The sequence below is a fragment of the Podarcis melisellensis genome (assembly GCF_964234715.1).
Source record: "Podarcis melisellensis genome assembly, chromosome: 13".
Classification (NCBI taxonomy): domain Eukaryota; kingdom Metazoa; phylum Chordata; class Lepidosauria; order Squamata; family Lacertidae; genus Podarcis; species Podarcis melisellensis.
In genome coordinates this window covers 20,520,211-20,545,208 of record NC_138545.1, presented here as the reverse complement: position 1 = coordinate 20,545,208, position 24,998 = coordinate 20,520,211, and the positions used below count along the sequence as shown (strand labels likewise).

Genomic DNA, 24,998 nt, shown 5'->3' with positions numbered 1-24,998 from the left:
CCCTAAACAGGGCTGCCTTCAGATGTCTTTTAAAAGTAAGATACTTGCCTGTTTCCTTGACATCTGATGGGAGGGTGCTCCACAGGGCAGGTGCCACTACCGAGAAGACCCTCTGCCTGGTTCCCTGTAAGCTCACTTTTCGCAGCGAGGGAACCGCCAGAAGGCCCTCAGCGCTGGACCTCAGTGTCCGGGCTGAATGATGGGGGTGGAGACGCTCCTTCAGGTATACTGGGTCGAGGCCGTTTAGGGCTTTAAAGGTCAGCACCAACACTTTGATTTGTGCTTGGAAACGTACTGGGAGCCAATGCAGGTACCCTTAGCAAACTACAGTTCCCAGGATCCTCCGTTCCTGTTCCTTGGAGAACATCACCCACCAGGCGCAACCAAGGAAGCTTCCGTATCAGAATCAGGCCCAGAGACAGATGAATAAGCATCTACCAGGCAAGCGATCATAAAGATTAACAGGCTGTTATGACTCATAATGGAATGCAGTAATAGGCATACAAATGCCTCAGCGTGACTTTTATTGCAGTTACAATCTTTAGATTCTAAGCAAGCCCATTGATTCGGGTTTTTGTGTGCATAACTTGGCCCAGGAAGCCCTGCGTGATCCTTAGCAGCCTCTCACACCCAGACTCTGCATATTTGTTAAGAAGCATTCATGCCAGCTTGAGCCCCACGGAGTTCAACACAGCAACTAATCCAACCAACCAAACAAAATATATTGCAGAAACAGCCTCAGGCCTGCCCGCCTCCCTGCACTGTGCCAGGCATCTTTTTCACTGTGCATTCGTGGTGATCAGCGATTGCGTCTCTATCTGGCTGGCTCTGCACGAGTCTGGCTTTCAGCAGTGCGCTTTGTGCCTGCAAACCAGACAAACGGAGCAACAGGAGAGAAAAGGCGTGAATCGTCGGAGGGATTATGCAGCCGCTGCCCGCATGGAAAGAACCTGTTGGTTATTATAAGCTGAACTATAGGAAATATCGGAGCTCTTTTGCAATGTTTCCAACAGCAATCTTCTCTGCGGCTTCCAAGATTGCTGCGGATTCAGTTCCAACCGGATGAAGTCGATGCAAAGGCCGAGGCCCATTGGGGAGGAAAAGAAAAAGAGCCGCACAGCTGTGCATCTGTCAACAAAACTTTGGCTCGCCATCTAAAACTGGACGTCTTGAGACCGGCAGGCACTCTATGGCCGTTGGTGAGGATCTGCTGGAGTTTCCAAAGTGAGTGGGTGTAAATCAAAATCTTATTCCTTCGCCTTGTTCTAATTCTTCCTCCGTTGAGGGCCTTGCTGTGTAGGGTCAAGGTGAATGTAACCAAAATCTCATACAAACAGCAACTCTTGAGATTGTTCAGATGCAGCATCCAGCTGTTTTATTCTGTTTTTATATGTGTTGCAAGCCTCCCAGAGTGGCTGGGGCAACCCAGCCAGATGGGTGGGGTATAAATAATAATAGTAATAAGTAATAATAATAATAATAATAATAATAATAGCAGCAATGGTTTGGAGCTAGAGAAAGAAAACTGGTGTAAGCCTGCCACCCTCTCCCCCGCCCCCTCAGCACATGGAAACTCCTCCCTCCACTTTTTCTGGTCTGAGGCAAATTGCAGTCTCCTATTTCATCCCGCAAATGGCGAACCAAAGCTAGGATCAAGCTCTATGCCAGGAAATGTGCAAACCATTGTTTGCTGGGTATGGAGAAATGGCAAACCATGGTTGGGCTCAAACTTGGAAAGAAGGGAGCTAATCATTATGGGCAATATTCAACAGTTTTTTCCCCTCAGAGTAGACCCACTTGAAATAAAGGAACATGACCCAAGTTAGGTCCCTTAATTTCCATAGATCTGCTCTGAATAAAACGTAGCTGAACACCACCTCGTGTGCGAGAGGAGAGGAAGGAACAGATGAGCCTGAGGCTTCAGCACATCACACCGAACTAGGGACATGACGTGAAATTTGCCCTGGTCCATCAAGTTCTGATTCCGGATTCCCAGTGTGACCACAGCCAGGTGCTTTTGGGAAGCCGGACAGGTATGGCAGGGAGGCAAGCGCTCTCTCACAGCGTTTGTCTTAAGCACCTGGTTTTCAGAAGCACACGGCGTCTGAGCCTGGACTGCAGGTTCCGTTGGCTATTGGAAACAGGCCTATCAATGACTATGGGTGTCACCTTATTCTTATTTTAAGAAAAGGACCGAAACCAGTGGCATATCGTTTCTCGGTTTACACCGTCCTTCCCTCCTTTTCTCTTTATCTCCTCCATATGCATCAAATTTTAGGCTGTAAACTCCTCAGGGCAGGGGCCTGTCCACTTGCATCGCACCTAGTGATGCTGTTAAAAAAATCCTAAACAACAGAAGAGAACACAGGCTGCTAGCCCAGCCTCCTGCGAGGTATGAGATGTCGCGGTTGAGAACGGAGCAGCTCTGGCAAGTGAGCAGGTGTATTTGCCTGCTGTATCTCCTCGCACTTCCCACTTCGCTTCATTTCCAGACCACCCCGTTGACCAAAGTCCTCTAGGCAGTTTTCAGACAAATAAAAACCAATGAAAACGCACACCTTATCACACTGATCATGAAACAAAGCACAATGCAACCTCCTTTTTCCTTTCCCCCGGTTTCCCCTCGTGCCTTATCTGCTGCTGGCTTACATCACCACCTGGCTGGGAGCCACTTTGGCACTGCTGCACTTTGAGATTCTCACCTGAGCAAAGTCCCCTGGGCTCAGCATCTTTGAGAAAAAGGCCCTCTGGGGGAAAACGACAAAGGCCCGGGGGTCTGCAACTCCCCTTAAGCACTGGGGAAGCTGCCTTGCACCAGGTCACACCACTGGTCTGTCTACCTTGGTGCCGACTCTCAGGCCTAGTTGCTCTGAGGCAGAGCAGCTGAAAGAGCCCATCCCCTGCCCAAGGCTCCCAGTACATTTCCGAGCACAATTCAAAGTGTTGGTGCTGACCTTTAAAGCCCTAAACGGCCGCGGTCCTGTATACCTGAAGGAGCGTCTCCACCCCCATCGTCCAGGCCAGACACTGAGGTCCAGCGCCGAGGGCCTTCTGGCAGTTCCCTCACTGAGAGAAGTGAGGTTACCGGGAACCAGGCACAGGGTCTTCTCGGTAGTGGTGCCTGCCCTGTGGAATGCCTTCCCAGCAGATGTCAAGGCAATAAGCAACTATTTTACTTTTAAAAGACAACTGAAGGCGGCCCTGTTTAGGGAAGTTTTTAATGTCTGATGCTGTATTATTTTTAATATTCAGTTGAGAGCCGCCCAGAGTGGCTGGGGAAACCCAGCCAGATGGGAGGGATATAAATAATAAATTATTATTATTATAAGGAGCTCTGTGTAGCACCCAAAGCCAGCCAAGTTACTTTACTAGTATAGGGATTCCCAGGCGTATCTCTCCCCAACCTGTGCCAGTAAATAGAGAATGTTGTTGGATTACAGCCTTCATCTCTCCACAAGGCTTTTCAACTGAGATCGTCTTTTGCCTGCAGCTGTATTGCATTCTCTTACACATAATTTTTTACTGTTTTATCATCTGTTGTCTGCTGCCCTGGGCTCCTTTGGGAGGAAGGGCAGTGTACCAAACGAATAACCATCCATGCATGAAGCTCCCAGCATCCCTGGCCATTAGTCACACTGGATGGGGCTGAGTTTTCACCCACCAACTTCCAGAGGCCTACAAGTTTCCCATCCTGTCCAAGAAAGGAAAGCCCAGCCTAAATAAGGAAAGGCATTCCTTTGGTTATTTGGGCGTTTAGGGCTTTGTGTGTCCACATGTGGAAGAAATGTTCTGGAGGAAGGAGATGTTTTGGAATTGGATTTTCCTTTGGTTTTTCCTACACATGCATCCAGGGCCGGCCCAGACATTAGGTGGGGTAAAGCCATTGCCTCAGGTAGAGACAGCACCTATATGGGCATCCTGATGCCTCAGTCACTGACATCAGCACTGATTTCTGGCAAGATGTCGCCAAAATCATGCGACACCAGGAGAAATCTGCGCCAGTGCAGCAGACCAAGTGTCACAGGGCAGGGCGGCACTTCTCAAGTGGCAAAACAGGACGCGTCATCCCTGCTTGTACCTCACCTTTCTTGTGCTATGGAACAATGGACCTGCAAATCCCCAGGCCCAGGCACTGTTCAGGCTCAGTTCCACTGCTGCAAGGTGGTGCTTTCAGAGGCCTTGCCTCAATGGTAGAGCCCTTGCTTTGCATGCAGAAGGTCCGATATGCAAGGCCAATTTAAAGAAGCCTGGAAGTACCTTTCAAAAGCGACCTTGTGGCAAACGCACGCGATCAGGAAACAGGCCTTTGCAAGGCTCTCAACTTGCACGTCTGTCAGCACCCTGCAGACATGCCTCGGAATGCCTGGAAGGGGAACAGGGCGGAGCCTGCCACACACCTGAGGTTGTGGGACAGGTGAAAACAGTTGGAAGGCGACTGCCATTGCCTTTTCGCAGGCACTGCCAATCAGCAAAGCCCCTGCACAAAGCTCTGTGTGTGGCAGCTTGGGGATCAGAGAGCTTTGGAAGACCGGTCGCCTCCTGCCCCTGCAGCTTCAAAGCACAGAGGGCTTAGAAAGATCCAAAAGGTCACCTGGTTGTGGCATCAGGCGACTGGCAGAGGAGAGAAGGATCCCACCCGCTGCATGGATCCAGTTGCCCACCTCCAGATGAACCAATTTATTTGATTCAGCAGGAGGCAGCCAGGCCTATGTATGTTAGGTTAGGGGGGCAGGGGGGGCAGGAAGCCCTTCTGAAAACCCAGGCCGCCCATTGTCAGCCTGGAGGTAGGGAGAAGGCCAGTCCAACTGACTCAAGGGGCAGGATGGCAATCTTTCCCCAAGACTATGGCAAAGACCGTTGCCTCTGTTGGTTTGTCAAGATCACGGCGAAGAAAAACTTGTCTCTGACTCAAGAAATCAAAAACCTGGCCAAACAAAGGAGCCGCAATGCTATGAGTGATTCGCCTCCCTCTTTTTGTTTGTGTGCATGTGCCAAAATTGTTCACAAGAGCCTATCACAATTCCGGAGAGTTCTGCCCCCTGGCCTCCCTTGGAAGCACCGCAATGCATAATTGCTGTTCTTGTAAACAGAGCAGTTCATAGCAAATCAATCTTCTCACGTCAATTAAGACATTTTAAAGACTTGTTACTCTTGCAGGATATGCTTCGTTATCAGATAATTAATCAAAGTGGGGTTTTCTTATTTAAAAGTGACATACTGTACATTCATCAATGACTCCAAATGCATGTAAAATATATTGAACTGTATTACAACAGAGGCAAAACTATAAAGGTATATCTGGGGCCTCATGAACCCTGGAGACCTCGTCCCACTGCTCAAACTTGAAACTTTTTTGGAGAACAAATGCACCCCCTGCTTTACAGTTCCATAGCAGAGCTTTTTGTATTTCCTGTTACATCAAGTTATTTATTTAGGACTGAATAGTCTTACCTGCAGTGCAGCAGCAGTGAAGCACTTTTGCACTCTGGACATAAGCCACATCCACACCACATACATTTAAAGGGTTATGACACCACTTGAAATAGCCGTGGTTTCCCCCAAAGAATTCTGGGAAGTGTAGTTTGTTAAGGGTGCTGGGAGCACTTCAGAGACCCCTATTCCCCTCACAGAGCTACAATTCCCAGAGTTCCCTGGGAAAAGGGATTGATTGTTAAACCACTCTGGGAATTGCAGCTCTGCAAAGTGAATAGGGGGTCTCTGAAGAACGCTTAGCACCCTTAACTACAGTTCCTAGAATTCTTAGGGGAAATTCATGGCTGTTTAAAGTGGTATCATGGTTGACATCCTATGCCCTTAAAAAAAAGCGGGGAGGGGGGAGGGGGAGGCTATTGGGTTGTTGTTTTTATTTTGATTATGTATTTTGTGGTTTTATGTTTTGATTTTGTTCTGTGAACCGCCCCGAGACCTCCGGGTATAGGGCGGTATATCAATTTTAATAATAATACAGTCATACCTCATGTTACATTCTTTCAGATTACGTCCTGCAGCGACCCGGAAGTACTGGAAAGGGTTACTTCCGGGTTTTGCCGCTCGCATATGCATAGAGGCGCAAATTGACGTCACGTGCATGCGCAGAAGTGGCGAATCGCAACCTGCGTGTGCGCAGACGCGCCGCTGCAGGTTGCGCTCTTTTCATGTTGCAAATGGGCCTCCGGAATAATAATAATAATAAAAAATGTGAATGAGGCCTTTATGGACTTAATGTGGACAGTCCTCTTTGAATGGTAAAATGTCTGCATTTTGGGGGCCCTTTCTGTTGAGTGGGGCCAAACCCTCAAGCCCCACCCTGAAGGCACCACTGCTTACCTGACAGCCATTGAGGCAGTGGCTCTCCTCTGCCTCCCACCTCCTTCCCCTGCTCAGACTCACCCCGGAGCAGCCTTGTGGGCGGCTTCCACGGCATTACGGATGTCTTTGATGCCCCCGTCTGCCACGTAAGCGGCTATCTTGCCAGCGTGGTCAAGGATGGCTCGGGAACTCATGGAGTCTGGCCTCTTCTGTGCACCCCCGTAGTACAGCTTGTAGGTTCGGTCCACACTGCCATCACAGAGGAGAAGGGAAAGGGGTAAAGGCCCAGCATTTTGTGCCGCTAGCTCACTGGGCTGCTTGGTTCAGAGAAAACGCCACACTTCCTGAATGTCGCCTTTTGTCACAAAGTCCAAAACGGCACAGATTTCTTGCTCAGCCCCTACTACACAAACCCCCTAATTCCCAGACTTTTAGTTTGCGAATTAAGATCGTAAGAAAAGGCCTGTGTAACCCTATTCTCACAGTGAAAAAAGACACCTTCTCCTCAGTTCATCTCTTCAGGAAGCCACCCATTCCAGCGGTTGTGCTGAGCATAAGCACAAAAGAGAAGGTGGAAGGGCTTGCAAAGGATTAGGGCATTCAAGAACTCTTGAGGCTGGGCTCAGGGTGGATTTAGTTTAAATCAAACTGATTTAAATCACGATTTAAATCTGTAGTCAGTAAGACTTGATTTAAATCATAATTTTTTCCAGAAAGACTGATTCTTACTAGTATAATCTTAATATTTACAACCAGATGAAGGTTTCATTTTTGGAATAACTAATTTTCAGAGTAGTTTTTACTGTTATATCAAAAATTACTGATTTGGCTATACTGCTGTATTAGAAATGCATAGATAATTATGAAATTATTGTGAGGTTTAACTGTTTATATTTGGACAACTTTTCTTCTGTACTTTCTTGGAAGGAGAAAAATAATAATTTCCTTAATAACAATTTAAACAATTTATTTAACTAAAACAATAACATTATTGCATATTTATCCATGTTTGTTAACTGATGTGCTTAAACAATTCAAAACAACAACTTAGATTTAGTTTTAGCACACGTGAAAAACTTAAAACAAATCCTTATTTCCTGATGAATAGCCTTTGGACTACAATGTAACTTAAATAGAAAACTATCTTTAGAAAGATTTCCCCCCCCCCCCCAAAGCATTTTATTTTAAAAATCCAATTTAAATAATAATAAAAATCTGATTTAAATTTTTAAAAATGGGTCTTATTATTATTATTATTATAATTTTAAAAATCATTGATTTTTATCCACCCTGGTTGGGCTGCATTACTTTACCAAACAAATCCCCCCCCCCCAACCCAAGTTCCTACATGTAAAGCATAATTCTGGAGAGGGGGTTTGGAGTAGGGGCACAGTGAAAGCAGGCACATTCTAAGTGGCAGATCCGCACCATACCTTTAAAGCACATTTAAAGCCCCAAAGAATCCTGGGAAATGTAGTTACCCTCTCATAATGCTGCAATTCCAAGGACCCATGAAAGAACTACAAATCCCAGGGTTATTTCTGGGGGGGGGGTGGAGTGGGGAGTCACATGCTTTGAATGCGAGGTTTGGATCTGGCCCAATACACCCTTACTTTGGAATGTTTCCTTCCAGGTCAGACGCTGAGGAACGTGGGACTCTACTGTCTGCAGCAACCGATGGGATTTCAGCCCCTTGTGAGGTAGCAAAGGTCTTGAAGTCCAGATCCACAGCACCGGGATGCGGGCGAGCCTGCCAGTTTGGTCTCACGTACTCAAAAAGGCCCTGAGCAAAGAAGATAATAAAATTGAAAAGTCAAATTGTTTTATTTTGTATCCCCCCCCCCACCAAACCAGAGCCAGACCCCAGAGATCCCTCTGCGCCAGCATGAAGCCAGCTTCTCCTGCTAACCTCTTTGCCTCCGTCTCGGCCATAACCGCTTTCCTTGTAACCCCCGAAGGCAGATGCAGCATCTAGCATGTTGTGGCCATTGATCCAGACAGTCCCCACCTGCAAACTGGGGAGGCGGATGGGAGAGGGTCAGAGAAGGATGGCCCTGTACAGAGGGCTCCTTAAATCTCCTGAGGGAACTCAAGTTCGAGGCATTTTGGAAAACACCTCACATTGTGTTGCATAGTCCGTGCAAAGCCTGGTGGCAGAATGGACCGTACCACTTCAGAACACAGGGGCGAAGGGCATTTATCTGCAAGGCAAAACTAGGCACAAAATGGAACAGGATAGGCTAGAACAGGGGTCAGCAACCTTTTTCAGCCGTGGGCCGGTCCACCGTCCCTCAGACCATGTGGTGGGCTGGACTATATTTTGAAAAAATAATAATAATGAACGAATTCCTATGCCCCACAAATAACCCAGAGATGCATTTTAAATAAAAGGACACATTCTACTCATGTAAAAACAGGCTAATTCCCAGACTATCTGTGGGCCGGATTCAGAAGGCAATTGGGCCGCACCCAGCCGCCGGGCCTTAGGTTGCCTACCCCTGGGCTAGAGCCTTTCTCCCTGCTTGTTTGTTTTACTTGCAGGAAAGATTTTAAAAATAAAATAAAGCAGAAGACCATTAAAAAAAATGCTATTCCCCACTTGCATTCTGAAGTGAAACATTTCACTCTACCACCTCATGATTCTACCGCCTTGTTCTACTGCAGGCATGGACCAGATCAGAGACAGTCTCTTGGGTGATTGGCAAACTTCTGTGTTAGTGGGTTGGGAAAGCTAGACTGGAGTGACAAAACCTACCTGTGAGCGACTTCCAGAGCCAGGGGAAGGGTCTCCGTCCACACACTGGCAGCCAACCCATAGGGGGTGCTGTTCCCCAATGCCAACGCCTCCTTGGCTGTCCGGAAAGTCAATGATACCAGAACAGGGCCAAAGATCTGGAACACACGAAACAAATTTTGAACAAGAGGGAGGAGGGAGGAAGAGGATTCTAGGTTCTGACATGCAGCGAAGTCCAATCCTAGAATGCAGGCAGAGGCAAACTTGGCCCTCCAGAGAGTTTTGGTAAACAGTATTTTTATGTGGTAATACTGATTTCTGCCAAAAGAGGGCTCCCTTCTCCTTTCTCTTATTGGTTAATTGTATTTCCTAGACAGGCTCAACAAGTGGACAATTATGAACAACTAATATATCCCTTGATTAATCTTTTTTTGGGGGGGGGGGTGGGGGAACTCACACCAACCAGAAAACTATGGGACTAAAGTCTTGGCAGTCACATCCTCCTACCTCTTCTCTGACACAACGGGAGGTAGGATACACGCCGGTGATTAAGGTCGGAGGGTAGAACAGCCTACTTGAAGGGAGGGAGGCCCATGCCTGGAAAACCTAAAAGGGGAGGGAAATGATTTATTTCTATATATCGCATCACTGAGATGCCCAAGAGCATAGCACAGTTTAAAATGGCAAAACAATCAGGAGGCGACATATTTTACAAGCCAGGTGATTTTTAAAAAAATTAAAATCCAGGAATAGGCCATGCCAAAAGCATTCTGAAACTGCACATTTTAAAATGTAAAGCTTCTGCTAATTATTTGCTAAGCAGTGTACAGAAAAGAAATCATACAGAACAATAAAATCGTCATAAAACCAAACAGAAGCGGAAACGCTACTGTAAAATGCCTGCCGGAATAATGCTTTGTCATGCGCCTGAGCAAGAGCTACAATTCCCAGAGTGGTTTAACAACTGGCCCCTCTTCACAGGGAATTCTGGGAGTCGTAGCTCTGTGAGGGGAGACAGCTAACCACTCTCAGCCCCCTTAAGAAACTACACCCTGCCACCGCAAGGATTATTTGGGGGGAACCATGTCAAGATAGCTCAGGTGGTAAAGCATGAGACCCTTAATTTCAGGAACATGGGTTTGAGCCCCACGTTGGGTGAAAGATTCCTGCATTTCAGGAGGGTTGGTCTAGATGACCCTCAGGCTCCCTTCCAGCTCTACAATTCTCCGATCCTCTGAGCCATGTCTGTTTGAAGCAGCATCGCAACACCTTAAACATATGGTGTGTGTGTGGCCATAAAGACCACCCCTCTTCTCCAGAAGCCCCAAGAGGCCCAAGCCCCTCACCTCAGCGCCTTCCGCTCGAGCTTCCTCCACCAGGCCCTCGATGGCATGCCGCTGCTTCTCGCTGACCAAGGCTCCCAAGTCCACAGCCTTGTCCAGAGAGTCCCCCGCGCGGAGCTGCCCCATTCGGCGCTTCAGGCGTTGAACAAAATCTTTGGCAATGGATTCCTGCAGGAGCAGCTGAGACCCGGCACTCTGGGTCTGAGCAGGGGAGGAAAATGCCAACATCTTGAGAGAATTGATTTAAACTGAATTAATACTCCCTCCCCCCCCAAAAAAAAACCTGTTGCACTCTACAGTGGTACCGCGGGTTACATACGCTTCAGGTTACAGACTTCACTAACCCAGAAATAGTGCTTCAGGTTAAGAACTTTGCTTCAGGATGAGAACAGAAATCGTGCTCCGGCGGCGCGGCGGCAGCAGGAGGCCCCATTAGCTAAAGTGGTGTTCAGGTTAAGAACAGTTTCAGGTTAAGAACGGACCTCCAGAACGAATTAAGTACTTAACCTGAGGTACTACTGTATATGCTTACAGCCATGCAATTGCTATAGGCCATGTATGTCCAACACGACGACCATGGTCAACTTGGGGATAAAACACCCTGCTCGGTCGCATGCTTTGCCCGACGCCCAGTCATAGCTGTCAACTTTCAGATTTGAAAGTAAGGGATCAGCAGCCTCGAAAAGAAGGGATCAGCAACCTCACCTGTCCCGGGGACAGTCTATGGGATATCTAACAATCCGGGATAGCAGCGGGAAGCAGCGGGAAATGGCGCTGGAATAAGGGAATTTCCTGCAAAATTCCCGGCAACGGGAGGCCCCATTAGCTAAAGTGGTGCTTCAGGTTAAGAACAGTTTCAGGTTAAGAACAGACCTCTGGATCGAATTAAGTACTTAACCCGAGGTACCACTGTATGTGGTAACACGTGCCCAGCTTTGGAGAAACATTTTCTCTTCCACATGGCTGAAAACGTGACAAAATTCCTACTACATCAGGGGTGAGGAAGCTCTTTAAACCCAAGGGCCACATTCCTTTCTGGGCAACCTTCCCAGGGCCACACGCCAGAGGAAAACTTGGAGCGAACTTCGTAGCGAACAGTTCTTTCCACACAGATCCACACACATCCCTCTCTATCCTCCACCCAGGCAAGGAAGAAGAGTTATCCAGAGTTCAAGGACTTCATTCCAGTCAGGCAAAAACGCTCAAGGGGTGGGTGGGAAGTAGGGTCAATGTTGCCTGAAGGAGGGAGTGTGGCCTGGAAATAATCCCGAGGGCCAGACCGAGAGGCTTGGGAGGGCCGTGTTTAGCTCCCACTCCTCAGCAAGAGCCAAAACGCCTACCAGAGGCCTGGCAAAATTTAGGGGCTGCTCCAGACTCGCAGGCTACTAGGTGCCAACTCTGCGGTAGAAAGGAAGGGCCCCCAGCGGTATGTTAATTCAATAAATAATAATAATAATAATTAAAAAATGCCAGTTCTAGGCCTCAGTCTGCCTACCCCCAGTTCAACCTACCTGCCCCCAGTTCTGCCAGACGGCATCTACTAGCCCGTCGACGGCGCTGTCCAGGTCAGCCGAGTCAAAGACGATGAAGGGCGACTTCCCTCCGAGCTGCAGAGACAGCTTCTTGCCAGTCCCAGCGGTGGCCCGGCGCAGGCTGCGGCCCACCTGAAGCGATAGTAAAGGGTCTGTGCACATGAGAACACGGCTTTGTGTGTATTTAAGGCGGCACACTTTTTAAAAAATATTCATGGGCCGCCTTTCGGAGCATCACTTTGTCAAGGCCAAACAATGTAGAATTCGGCATTGGAAACAGCAAGCCCTACATATAACTCTCTATCAACGTTTAATCGGTAACGGGCAGCAAGGCGGGGCTGTGCTGCTCACCCGGCCTCCCACCATCAGAGTTGCTGTAGCATACTGAGGTGGAGAAGGGGAGAGGAGTGGTTAGCGCGGTGAATACCTGCTGGCGGGAGCACCGGATTGGCTCTGCCATGGAATTTGCCCTGCGCCAACCTTGCTGCCCCTCCTCCACCTGGTGTGTAGAAGCAACCCAGCAGGAAAGAAGCCATGTGAACAGTGCTGGCTGCTACTGCATCAAAAACGTAGGAAATGGAAAAGCAAAATTTCTGCAAATCCATCAGCTGCAAAGGAGCATGCTAACTGCACTAATACATAAGCCGCAGGGACAGAATGTTGCAGCTCTCTGAAGGGTAATGGATACCGGAATTGTAAGGCCCCAGACCAGGGCTATTGTAAGCCACTTCTCTGAGGGGAGAGAAGCACTCACCTCAGCAGAGCCAGCAAAGGCCACTTTGTCAATGCCTGGGTGGGCGGCCAAAGCTTCTCCCAGACCCTGGTCGCCTGTGATGACGTTGAGGACCCCCGGAGGGAGCCCAGCCTGGGCGCAAACCTCAGCCAGGAGCAGAGCCGTCAGCCGGGTAGTGCTGGCTGGTTTCAGGACTATGGTGTTTCCTATATGGCAAGAAACGAGGGGCAGGTTGAGGGGAAGAGAGAGAGAGAGAAAAGGAGAAGATGTGAAGAAGAAAGCAAAGGAAATATCCAGCTTTGTAGTCTGCACTCCACCCTGGTCAACCAAGGAAAGAGAGCAAAGGCTAGAATCACACATTCCGGTCCCCCGTTTTCTGTTTACAACCTCGCTTGCTAGGGCTGCAAAAAGGCACATTGTTTTCCCTTCAGCTGGAACTAGGAGGTTCACATCCATATGGGGATGCAGGAAGGCGACCAGTCAAAACTGGTGAAAAGCACTCCAGGCCAGAGGCCACTTGTGCCTCACAGGGGTGTCAATTTGAATAAAAAAATTGGGGGGCCCCAGTAAAGCCCTGCATAATCGATCACCAGACATGCTGCATGAAAGGCAATGCTCAACAACTTTGTGGGGGGCTGGCCCCCTCAAATATTTTATTGGGGAGGGGAGCCGAAGGGACCTCGGTCCCTAGGAGTTGGCTCCTATGCTCCAGGAGTTATCCCAATGGAATACACCGTGCCCTGATATTTTACAGCTCCAGTTTCCACGTCTCTGTTTTTTTTAATAGTGGAAAAATAAGCCAGCATGTCAATGCAATATAAACCATTTTTATGCCGTTGACTTGGGAGGGCGCCTGCTAAAGGTTTGCAAAAGTATGAAATGGTGGGGGAAAGGTGGGGAGGGCGAGATATTCTCCCACTCTCCACATCCCCACTTGTCACTAGAGCTCAAGAAAACTGACAGAACCGTGGAGCCTTCTTCCAAGTCGGCCGGCGAGCTGAGCAGAGATTTGAACCCGAGTCCCACCAGCTCTAGTCTAACCGCTGTGCCACTTTTGTCACTTTTCTCAGGGTCAACAGATGCTCCCACTGCCCTCCCTCCATTTCACATACCCATGGCCAGCGCCGGACACACCTTCCAAGTCAGAGTCAGCAGCGGGAAACTCCTGGGAATGAGAGCTGCCACGACACCTATTGGAGGGAAGGTTGGGTTTTTATCGGACCTCTGGGCACAATTAGAAACCGCAGTGTTAAAAAAAACAGGAAGAGGGCAGTGAGCTGAGGTGCTGCCATGTTCAGCGGGGAAAGGTGGGGCAAGGAGGGAGGGAGGTGGAGGCCCCTCTCTGCCCTGGGAACACTATCCAGCCCCTCCAACTCACCAAGAGGCTTCCAGCCCTTCATCTCCACCTCCATCAGCTGGGCCCAGCCAGCGTGATGGTAAAAATGGCGGACGACCAAAGGCAGGTCTGCATCTCGGGCTTCCCGGATCAGCTTCCCGCTGTCTAGGCTCTCGAGGAGACCGAGGAGCCGCTGGTGTTTCTGGATGGTCCTGGCCACGCTGGGTAGAGGAGGAAGAAGAGATGGCTACCAGTCAAGTGTAAGTAGGCTTCAGAGAATACGTAAAGGGCCTTTGTATATTTCATAGTAAAAAGGGGGAGCAGTGACACCTTAAGAGAAGAAGAGGAAGCAGGTCGCCTGTTTATGTGAGAGATGAGCATCCAAAATGCTAAGTACAGTGGTACCTTGGGTTAAGAACTTAATTCGTTCTGGAGGTCCATTCTTAACCTGAAACTGCTCTTAACCTGAGGTACCACTTTAGTTAACAGGGCCTCTTGCTGCCGCTGCACCACCACCAGATTTCTGTTCTCATCCTGAAGCTAAGTTCTTAACCCGAGGTACTATTTCTGGCTTAGCGGAGTCTGTAACCTGAAGCATTTGTAACTGGAAGCGTCTGTAACCCGAGGTACCACCGTAAAGGGCTGATACTCACAAGGGTTGCAACATTCCCAGAAAAGACCTTGTGAGGTCCGATACCTTGTGCCTGAGGCAGTTGTGCAAATTGACACAGCTATACCTGCTAATAACAGTCTTTTTGTGTTGTTAAGAGCAATTGAGCAGTAGGCCTGCTCTGTTCTGCCTGCCTGGGAATTAAGTCCGTGTCTGTAAGAACGCTAGTCTTGCTGATAAATCTATATAACAAATTAGTAACGTAAGTAATACCTGCTTGCCTTGTACGTGTATATTGAATCTAACAAGTGCAAAGGGCACTGCGAGCAAAAGTTATTGCTATCCAAACTTTGAAAGAGTGTCTTGCACAGTTTTTATAGGAGGGAACAAAAGAAGCCTAGGAAAAGTTTTCACGAGTCAGAAAAGGCTGGCCACTTACTTGTACAGGTGCCGGGCCCGGACATGGCCAGGGAGCTGGCTCCAAGTTTCGAACGCTTTGGTGGCAGCATCAACCGCTGCGTCCACGTCTTCTGTGCTGCCCTGAAGGGTGGTGGCCAGTGGCTCCCCTGTGGGGTGTGGAAGAAAGGAGAAGAGCTCTCTCTCACCACTCCCAGGGCTGGTTTTATAGCAAATCGTAAACTCTGCAAAGGCATCAGCACAATGTGGAAGGAAGGATGCAGAAGCCTTTTCAGGGATGGGGAATCTGCAGCCCCTCCAGATGCTGTTGGTTTGCAATTCCCAGTACAGTGGTACCTCGGGTTAAGTACTTAATTTGTTCCGGAGGTCCGTACTTAACCTGAAATTGTTCTTAACCTGAAGCACCACTTTAGCTAATGGGGCCTCCTGCTGCTGCCACACCGCCACAGCATGATTTCTGTTCTCATCCTGAAGCAAAGTTCTTAACCTGAAGCACTATTTCTGGGTTAGCGGAGTCTGTAACCTGAAGCGTATGTAACCTGAAGCATATGTAACCCGAGGTACCACTGTATCCTTGACCACCGGTCAGCCTGGTTGGGGCTGATGGGAGTTGGAGCCCAAACAACTTATGGAGGGGCACAGCTCATCCCTGTTTTAAGCTAAGAAGAATCTGATAGTTGAAGACGATGATGAAGACAAAGAAGAAGAAGAAGAGAGAGAAGAGGGTTCTAGTCCTCACTATTTTGGTCAAAGCAGTAACAACCATTCCAATTTGGAAACAAGAAGGGCAGTGGAGGTGCCACTAGGCCCCTGGAAAACGACTACACCTGGGTAATATCAATATTCAGAAACAGCCTTTCAGCCTCAGCTTACCTTGGTTAATAGCTCTGCAATGTGTTTCCCGCCCATCCTAACCTTCCCTGCCCAATCCACGCCAATGCAGCTCTCAGAACCAAGATATGCAAATAGAAAACAGCTTGGATCTAACCATTACTACCATCAGAAGATTGGGGTATAGGAGGTTCCTTTGCCAATTCCCCTCCCCCCCCCCCGCAACACTTTCCGCCATCCAAAAACCTGCTCCAGAGGGTTGTTGGGGTGGGGTGAGGGAACCTCTGGAACAGGGTAGGAGGTGGTGCTGGGGACTGAAGGGGGAGCTTCCCTGCCTCTTTCCACCAGGAAGATTCCCATTGCTAGATCAAAAGTCTTGTATGGATGGAGGACAACATCTAGATCCAAGCCACTGCTTGCACAGATAGCTTTTTCATCTCTGAACATCACAGGAACTGAGCTTTAAAATTCACACAAAGAATAACAGACAGCCCCACCAGACACCCCTGCAGCTTTTTGGAACTCTATGTTAAAAAGAAAAAGCAGCGTCAGATTCTGTCTCTTAAAAAACCAGGAATATTAATCTGTTTGACTATCTGACAGCATCTGAAACAGGAATGGACAGAAGGCAGTTTGGGATCCACTGGGAGACCCCTGGATGATCTGCAAGAGACCTTTTGGATATTGTGGTGTTATTGCAATGCACTCTCTGCCTACATGAGGCTGCTCTTGAAGACGACTCAGGAAAAGCCATTTGACAGAGAGGCAGTGGACAGGTTACTGGCTGGAGTTCCATCGAGATCTCTGTTTTAAAACAGCTGCCTTGGCTGCCACTTTGTTTCAAAATGCTCATATTAGTGTTTAACGCCCTAAACAATTCAGGCCCCACACAGACTGCCTCTTTCCCTACAGAGACCCTCATGGGTGTAAAAATCAGTGGAGAAGCTCTTTTGGTTGTCTACAGAAGAAGAAGAGGAGTTTGGATTTTATATCCTGCTTTATCTCTACCCGAAGGAGTCTCAAAGCGGCTAACATTCTCCTTTCCCTTCCTCCCCCACAACAAACACTCTGTGAGGTGAGTGAGGCTGAGAGACTTCACAGAAGTGTGTCTAGCCCAAGGTCACCCAGCAGCTGCATGTGGAGGAGCGGGGAATCGAACCCGGTTCCCCAGATTACGAGACCACTGCTCTTAACCACTAAACCACACTGGCTCTCTAGCTTCCCCAAGAAGCTTGGGGAGGGGGCAGGGGAGGGCATGCTCTGTGGCAACCCCTAAGCTGTGGAGCTCATCTCATCTGCCTCTACCTGTGGTAGGATTCTTGGTGGTGCAGGTCTCCCTTCCGTCCGGCTTCAGCCATTCTCCGCCTATGAAATGCCCGAAACTACGGCCGTGGGATTCCAGCCAGGTCTAAAAAGTAAGGGGGTGGGGAGAGAAAACGAAAAATTAAAGGGACACCCAGGTTTGTGTACTCCATCTTTCTTCTTTTCAAACAGACCTTAAGAACTTGAATGTTTCACCAGAAGTGTGCTGGGCTTTTAAAACTGCCGCCGTGTTTATTTTGCAATTGGATGCTTCTGCATGTCTTTAAGAAATTAGTTTAACTGTGCCTGTAAGGCTGCATAAGCCCTTCTTAAACAAGCAAACAGAAGATGTCTTCCCCACATTCTTCCTCACATAAAAAGCAATGCCGCTTTCAATATATGGCCACAAGCCCTCCAAGTGTCCCTATTTTCCAGTGACGTCCCTGATTTAGAGAAGCCATCCCGGTTTCTTATTTGATCCCAGAATGTCCCACTTTTCTTCAAGAAGTCTCTATTTTCATTGGAGAAATTTTGGATGGTCTGGAGCTATCTGATCCCTGATCCTCGGCAATCCTGTATAGGTAAGTTTTGTTAATGTTTAATGTTTAATTATGTTTTTATATGTCGGAAGCTATCCAAAGTGGCCGGGGGTCCCCAGTAACATGTGTGGGTATAAATGGTAAAATTATCATTGTGGAATGGGATGTCCCTATTTTCACTGGAGAAATGATGGAGGCCATGTGCCGGCTGCAATTCACAGGAAGTACTCATCCATCCCACCCCACAACTGAAAGTACTTCAATATGCAAATCTATACAGACCCAAGCTATTAATTAATGGATCCAATCAGCTAAAGCTTAAACGATTAATCAACCAACAGCATAATCCTGTGCAAGCTAATTTGGAACTAAACCAGATCAAAGGAGCTTATTTTTAGGTCAAGTGAGCAAAGGACAGCAGTGATGGAACTCCTTAATCAAGCGAAGAAGAGGCCATAGCTCAGTGGTAGAGCATCTGCTTTGCATGCAGAAGGCCCCAGGTTCGATCCCCGATATCTCTGGTCAGAAAAGAGCCTTGCCTGAAACCACTGCTAGTAGACAATGCTGAGCTAGATCAGCCAAGGGTCTGAATCAGTGGAAGGTGACCAACAATGATGCTAGAACCTGGCAGGAGAGGGACAGCCAACCACATGCTTTGGTTCAAACCCTGGTTGAGAGCCAGTGATGGGGAAAGACCACTGACACCCCCCCCCAGGGGCTGCCAGACAGAGCAGACAATACTGGGCCAGGTGTAGGGACGGGAGGATGAATTTGTTCAGTCTACACTTCAAGCCTAATTTGCTAAACCTGAACTTAGGCTAGGTACACAACATACATTTAAAGCACCGACACACACACACACACACACACACACACACAGCAAGAATCCTGGGAGTTGTAGTGTATCCCTCAATGTGCTACAATTCCCAGCATCCTTAAACTACAGGATTATTGGGTGTGTACGCTTTAAATGTGCTGTGTGTATACAGCCATTTATTTGGATGGAAACACAACTATCGATAGGATTAAATCTATGATGAGTTTTTGGTTCAGAAAATGTGCAAAAAAAAAAAAAGGCATATTTTCTGGAAAGGAATACACAGAAAAATGTGTATTTTTTGGAAATGCATGTTTTTAAAATGTGGGTTTTGGGTGCGCTTCTTTTTATAAAAAACGATCCACAAAAACCGGGAAGACGACTGAGCACACGGAAAACTGAACACAGAAGACAGATGGGCTGGTGGATAAACAGCCTGGTATTGAGGCATCCTGCAAGGGCCCTGAGACTTGTGCCATCACTGGGTCGGCCAAAGGCTTCCAGCCATTGCGCCCCAGACCAGCCTCTCGATTTGATGAGGCAGGAGGGAGTTGCAATGTGCGCTGCTTAGAGACCACAGGAGGAGACATAAGTCCAGGGGTGTTAACCTGAATGCTCAGCTTCTCATTTACCTACTCAAGGGTCTACAGTCTGTTCCAGCTATAGGTGGGTGAATGCATGCATGCTCTCCCTCTCCCTCGCCCTTCCTATTGTTGGCTGTTGTTTGGTCATTATGTGCTTGCTGTATTTTGACAGATCCACCTGCCTCTGCGCTCCAGAGACAGAGACTCAACCACATTGGCAAGGTCACTTCAAAAAGAACACATCTAGAGAAAGAAATAATCTACTGCCACAATGATTACATGGGTCTCTGCTTTCTTTTTTGTTCACAGCCTCTACTTATATTTTGTTTAAACGATCAAGGGTTTTAAGGCTACAGCCATTCATGGAACTGCCAAACACAACAGAGGCTGGCCCTTTAAGGCCAGTGGGGCACTGCCCCACCACCCTCACTGCCCTCTGCCAATCCCCACCTGCCTGCCTTTTACTGACAACAACCAGTCCAGAGGATGGCCTCCTCCTCCTTAGTCTCAGTGTTGGCCTTTACAGAACTCAGCAGGAAGAGGAGGGCAAAAGCAGAATCAGCTGGCCTGCCATTGTCTCTGGCGCCACCTACTGACGGACTCCCTGCCTTCCGCCCTACCGACACAATGGGCACCAACCACTGATGACTTATAACCCTGAGATCACTGGTTAAGAGGCTTTTACAATGCTTTCAGATTTTTCCCAAAAGCTGTTTTCAGGTTTTATTTTAAGAGGTTTTATTGCTGCTGTGCCTGCTGCTTGGGGCTCCTTTGGGAGAAAGGGCAGGATATCTCTCAAATAAATAATAGCAATAAGATCGGAGAAGCCCTAAAAAAGGGCACTTTGGTGATCCTAAGGAACTGGAAAAAATTGACTTAGGGTGGGGACTGGGGATCTGGACTCCTGGGTTCTCCGAAAAAGGAGCAGAGGTCCTATCAGGCTGCTACAGCGCAGGCAACCTTTAAGAGGAGGGGCTCTTGAACGCTGGTGTCTTTCCGAGGTCCTCCTTCAGGGTCCTTGCAGAGCTCCCTGGTCCAGCTCTCCTCCTTGACTTGCCGAGGCCCATCTGCCTCCTTGCCGTCTCCCGCTGCCTCTCGCTCCTTCTGGCTCTTGGCCCACATCTGCCGGATCCAGTCCATCTCAGCCATCCACAGCCTCCGGTCCTTCTCCCGCTGGGCTTTCTCCTCCTCCCACAAGCCCTGGAACAGCTTCTCCCTCTCCCGGAAGTGTGCCCGGATGTCCCGCACGAGATCGTCAAACTTGTCTTCCCGGGGCCTCTTCCTCCTGTTGCGGAGCTGAGCCAGCTTCTCCCGGGTGCTCAGCAGGGTCCGTGGCCTGGAGAAAACTGCAGGGGGAAGGAGTTATTTAATTTTTGCAACATGCTTTGTGTGGGGCTGCCCTGGTATCTGCTCTAGAAGCTGCAATTAGTGCAAGGACTGCTCACAGCAGCAAGCTACCAGAAACATGTTCCTTATCTGCAGAGGATCACTGTTGCCAATTTGCCAATGGGCCAACTCTGAGGTTGTGGTGCTGAAAGCCCTAAGGAGCTTGGGCCCAAACTCAAGCAGACAGCTATCTCGAAGCTGGATAGCTCAGTTGGTTAGAGCACATTGCTCACATTGTCAAGGTTGTAGGTTTGATTCCCCATAAGGGGCAGTTGCATATTGCTGCATTCCAGGAGATTGGACTAAATGGTCCTCAGATTCCCTTCCAACTCTATGATCTCTATATGTGATATCACATACCCAACCCAGCCCAATGGCACCATTGGGGGAATAAAGTACCACAGATTCTATATGAAATAGCACCACCATCAGGTCAGCTGACAAAACTACACATAAACCAGGATAAAATCCAACCCATCTCTAAGAGGCAAACTAAGGCCTGGGGACTGGATACGGCCCAATCGCCTTCCAAATCTGGCCTGCAGACAGTCTGGGAATCAGCGTCTTTTTACATGAGTAGAATGTGTCTGTTTATTTAAAATGCATCTCTGGGTTATTTGTGGGGCATAGTAATTTTGGTTTTTTTCCCCCTTCCAAAATATAGTCCGGCCCCCCACAAGGTCTGAGGGACAGTGGACCGGCCCCATGCTGAAAAAGTTTGCTGACCCCTGGCTTAGAGCCTCAGTGCGGTACAGGCAACTGCTGATCACTTCGACTTGCCCGTTTACCTCTGGCAATTAAATAATAATAATTGTGTAAAGTTGAGGGTTGGTTCTTTTTCTCTTCCTCTATTCTCCAGGCCAACAGCTTGCCCACATGGGTTACATGGATTAAGTAACCTGCAAGGCTGCTTTCATGAAGCGTAGCTATGAATTGTAGATTCCTTACATTCTCCCAGAAAATATTTAAGAATTGGAAAGCAGTCCAATCACACCCCAAGTGGCATTATATTGATTTTTTTTTTTAAAAAAAGAGACCAAGATGCAAGATGGAAAAGAGTGGGGCAAGAATGACCTCATAAAGACGCAGTTGGTTCATTCATCCTAAGAGGCCCCTGTGCCTCTTTGCTTCTTAGACAAGCTTTGTACATAAGCCCACTAACGTTATTGGCCTGCAAAAAAACAAATGTACTAGCCTTGAGGGTGGGGAGGGCAGATACAGAGAAGCCCACCCTCCTCCTCCGGAAGCAGACTGCATTTCTGTGAAGGGGCTTCCCTCTTCTGGAAGCTTGTCTTGTTCCTACACTGGGCACAGAGGATGGATGAGGTTCCATCACTTCTTCACCAACCCACTCACTTCCCTGCCTTCCTGTCCTTGTTGCCCAAGGCGAATGGGTAACGCCTTAAAATACAAGGCTCTATTTCGCATTCCAATGATATTCCACTTACTCTCATCATCCAGATATAATACAGTAGCAAAAACAGACCATGGAGTAACAAACTGATACCACGAACAGGATGCAAAATTGTGTTGTTTTTTTTAAAAAAAGAGTGATTTCAGGATATTGGCTGGGATATTAATAGGTTGGTATTTTTTACGTTTCCTGGTTTTTAGCCTGGATCGGCTCCAATACACATAGATATTTTAGGAAAGCTTTCAGGATTTTAAGTTCAGCATCCCTTTGGCCATCAGAGCCCAATAACCAGCACATGTCTAGGTTCCTATTATGAGAAAAAAGACTAGGCAGAGACCAGTTTGAAGGAAAAGGTTATGGGCCAAGATTCCTGCGGGGCACAGATTCCTCTTTATACCGAGTCTGACCCACTGGATGTGTCTAGCTCAATACTGTCCACACTGACTGACAGTAGCTCTCCAGGTTATCAGGCAGAAATCTTTCCAGCATTACCTGCAGATGCTGGCGACCAAACCTGGGACCTTCTGCTATGCAGAGCGGATGAATGACCACTTAAGGCAACTCAGTGCCCACGGAAAGGAGGGAGTTTGAAAGCCAGACAGGAATCCTGGGCATTCTGGAAGGTGGTGATGCCTAGCAGCTGTCAGCAGGAAGGTGAAGGAAGGACTGCTTAGGAGCCTTAGGAAAGGGATGTAGTGCTTTTGGAAAGAGCTACCCCAGAATCCTGAGCCTCAAGAAAGGTAGAGGTGGCCAATAGTGTCAAGCCAGATAATCAGGAAGGCGGGTGGGTGATGGGTGGGTGGAAAAGAAGCTGCCAAGATTTCCTGGGTTCTCCAGTAGGAAGTGGGTTTAGAAGGGATGCCACGTTGGGAAGGTGGGTTCAGGAAAAGGGAGCGTGGCCAGGTCATCAGGGTTTCCCAGGCCAGGTAGAAAGAAGCCATTTATTGGGGAAACCTTGGGAGTGGAAATGTGGGAAAGCTGTGAGAGACAGGATTCCTGGCTTCAGTGTCATTAGGAACAGAGTGCAAGGCAATTCTGACAACCTGGGCATCAGGGCTGCAGCACTAGCAGAGGGCCGAATAGTAAAGAGCTGAGGACCAGGACTCCTGGGTTCTCCGGAGAGGAGCCTCGGGATATAAATATAAATAAAATCATGTGTCACATATATTCCTCCCATCCAAAAACTCCGCCTCTCGCTCCACTCACCTCTCCGGTTCAGCCCTGGTCTCCAAGGAGCTTCCAAGTGCGCCCGGCTCTCCCGGCGGAGGAGAGGCTGGTCCGCCCCGCCGGGGGTCTCCACGTGGGCGTCCTCCTGGCCATAGAGGTAGGCTCCCCCTCCGCCCCGGAGGCCGCTCTCTTCTCTCCCGGGACTTTTCTCCTCCTTGACGATCCCGCCTGCCACGTGGTGGTGGAGGGCCGGGTCCTCGGAGTGGAGCAAGCCCCCGACCCCTGCCTGGGAGGAGGACGACGACGAGGCGGCGGCGGCCGCTACCGCGGAGGAGGAAGGCTCGCCCTGCGGATCCCCGTCGCTGCCGTCGGTCACGGATACCTGGGTCCACGCGTACTCGTCCTCGTGGAGCTCGGAGTCGAGCTCGGGGTCGCTCTCCTCCTTGATCACCACCTGGCACCAGGGCGCCGCTCCTCCGCCCCCTCCGTTGCCGCTCCCGCCGCTGCCCAGGATGGCGTCGAGTTCGTGGAAGAAGCGGCACCTCTGGCGGGCGATGCCGTCCTGCAGCTTGGCTTGCTTGTAACTCTTCTTCAGGTCTTTGCCTTTGGTCCGGCACTGGTCCTCGTCGCGGAAATAGCCTTTCTCCGCCATCCGCTCCGAGATCCACTGGTAGACGTCGGCATTCCGGTGGCAGCGGTTCAGCTGCGTCTGGATCCCTTCCTCCCCCCACAGGGCGAGGAAATCCAGCGTCTCCCGGTGGCTCCAAGTGGCTGCCCGGGTGCGCGGCACTTTGGGGCGATCCGCGCTCTTGGGGCCCAGGAAGGAAGAAGGGGAAGGCGAGGACATGCCCGCGATGGGAAAGGACCGGCGATTATAATAATAAAAATAAAATAATAAAAGCAATCATATCATAAAATGAAATGGAATAGGGGGTCCCCCCCAGCTCGGTTTAATGAGGAGCCTAACCCCGGTGCATACTGGGATATAGCCCCCTCCCTAACCCAGAAGACCGAGCGAGGCGGAGTAAGAGGGGCGGGTACCTCCGCGGTAGCACGTAACCCGAGGTGGGACTTACCACGGGCGCGCTGGCCAATGGGCGCGCAGTATGCATATGACCCTGATTCAAATCGGGCCGCTCGGCCACGCCTGTTGGAAGAGAACCTCTCTTTGCTCCCGCGAAGCAGAGAGCGGGGCGCTGAACCTCCCGGGGAACCCAGGAGTCCGAGCGCAGCTTCGTCTACCTCGCCTCCTTCGGGCGCTCTGCTCATTCAACGCAGCAGATCCCTGCATGGCACGGACTGCCCCCCCCCTCCTCCAAAGTATAGCTAGTCTAGTTGCAGCCCAGCAAGATAGCAAGAAAAGCATAGTTTGGGGCTTGCATATCCGCAGCATAATCCCCCAGTTAGTGTTCTCTCGAGGGGCGGAGAGGATGTCCTACACGGGGTTGGGATGCAGAGGTGCATTGACATTCAGACGAGACGAGAGAGAGAAAGGAGCGAAGCGGGAGCTTTGTCAGGATTCGAGCACGGGCGAGACTTTGCTTCCCATTCTAAGGGTGTTTTTTGCGCTGCAGCAAGGATCGGTCGGACTCCTGGGTTCTACAGGGGATCCCAGCTCTATTACGGTAGTTCTTCCGCGTCCCTTTTCCTAAATGCAGACTTAAGTAACAGTAATAGTTGAAACGGGCCGCCGTGAAGAGGGAGACCTTTAGAGCTCGGATGGTCAACGACACCCACGTGAGAGGCGGCGAGTCCAGCCAGCAGAGACCGCTGACTCAGCAGAGGAGCGAAGGTCAGGGCTGGATAGCGGCGGGGAAGAGAGGGGCAAAGACCAGGGCAAAGGGCGGCGGGCTCTGGGGAAGGAAGGCAGACCCTCCCCTAGACCCTCCTGTTTGCAATCTGCTCCTGCTCCCGTCCTGTTTACTAAATAGCCTTTGCTTTTGG

At 49.3% G+C, this 24,998-nt stretch overlaps 1 protein-coding gene across 2 annotated transcripts in view; it reads right to left on the bottom strand.

Moving 5' to 3' along the window:
• Positions 1-24,374, bottom strand: part of ALDH16A1 (aldehyde dehydrogenase 16 family member A1) — a 40,412-nt gene extending 16,038 nt beyond the window's left edge. Inside the window, exons 1-14 of one of the 2 annotated variants that reach the window (XM_081885903.1) lie at positions 23,094-24,374; positions 20,048-20,433; positions 17,151-17,253; positions 15,037-15,163; positions 14,030-14,208; positions 13,764-13,841; positions 12,673-12,857; positions 11,898-12,050; positions 10,390-10,587; positions 9,551-9,649; positions 9,065-9,201; positions 8,219-8,324; positions 7,923-8,092; positions 6,391-6,558 (exon numbers count right to left, since the gene is read on the bottom strand). In XM_081885903.1, the coding sequence (XP_081742029.1) occupies positions 6,391-6,558; positions 7,923-8,092; positions 8,219-8,324; positions 9,065-9,201; positions 9,551-9,649; positions 10,390-10,587; positions 11,898-12,050; positions 12,673-12,857; positions 13,764-13,841; positions 14,030-14,208; positions 15,037-15,163; positions 17,151-17,253; positions 20,048-20,433; positions 23,094-23,901 (2,897 nt within the window). In that variant the 5' untranslated portion in view covers positions 23,902-24,374. The remainder of the gene's footprint in view (positions 1-6,390; positions 6,559-7,922; positions 8,093-8,218; positions 8,325-9,064; positions 9,202-9,550; positions 9,650-10,389; positions 10,588-11,897; positions 12,051-12,672; positions 12,858-13,763; positions 13,842-14,029; positions 14,209-15,036; positions 15,164-17,150; positions 17,254-20,047; positions 20,434-23,093) is intronic. The other variant, XM_081885902.1, reaches the window with a different exon arrangement.
• Between the last annotated feature and the right edge of the window lie 624 nt (positions 24,375-24,998).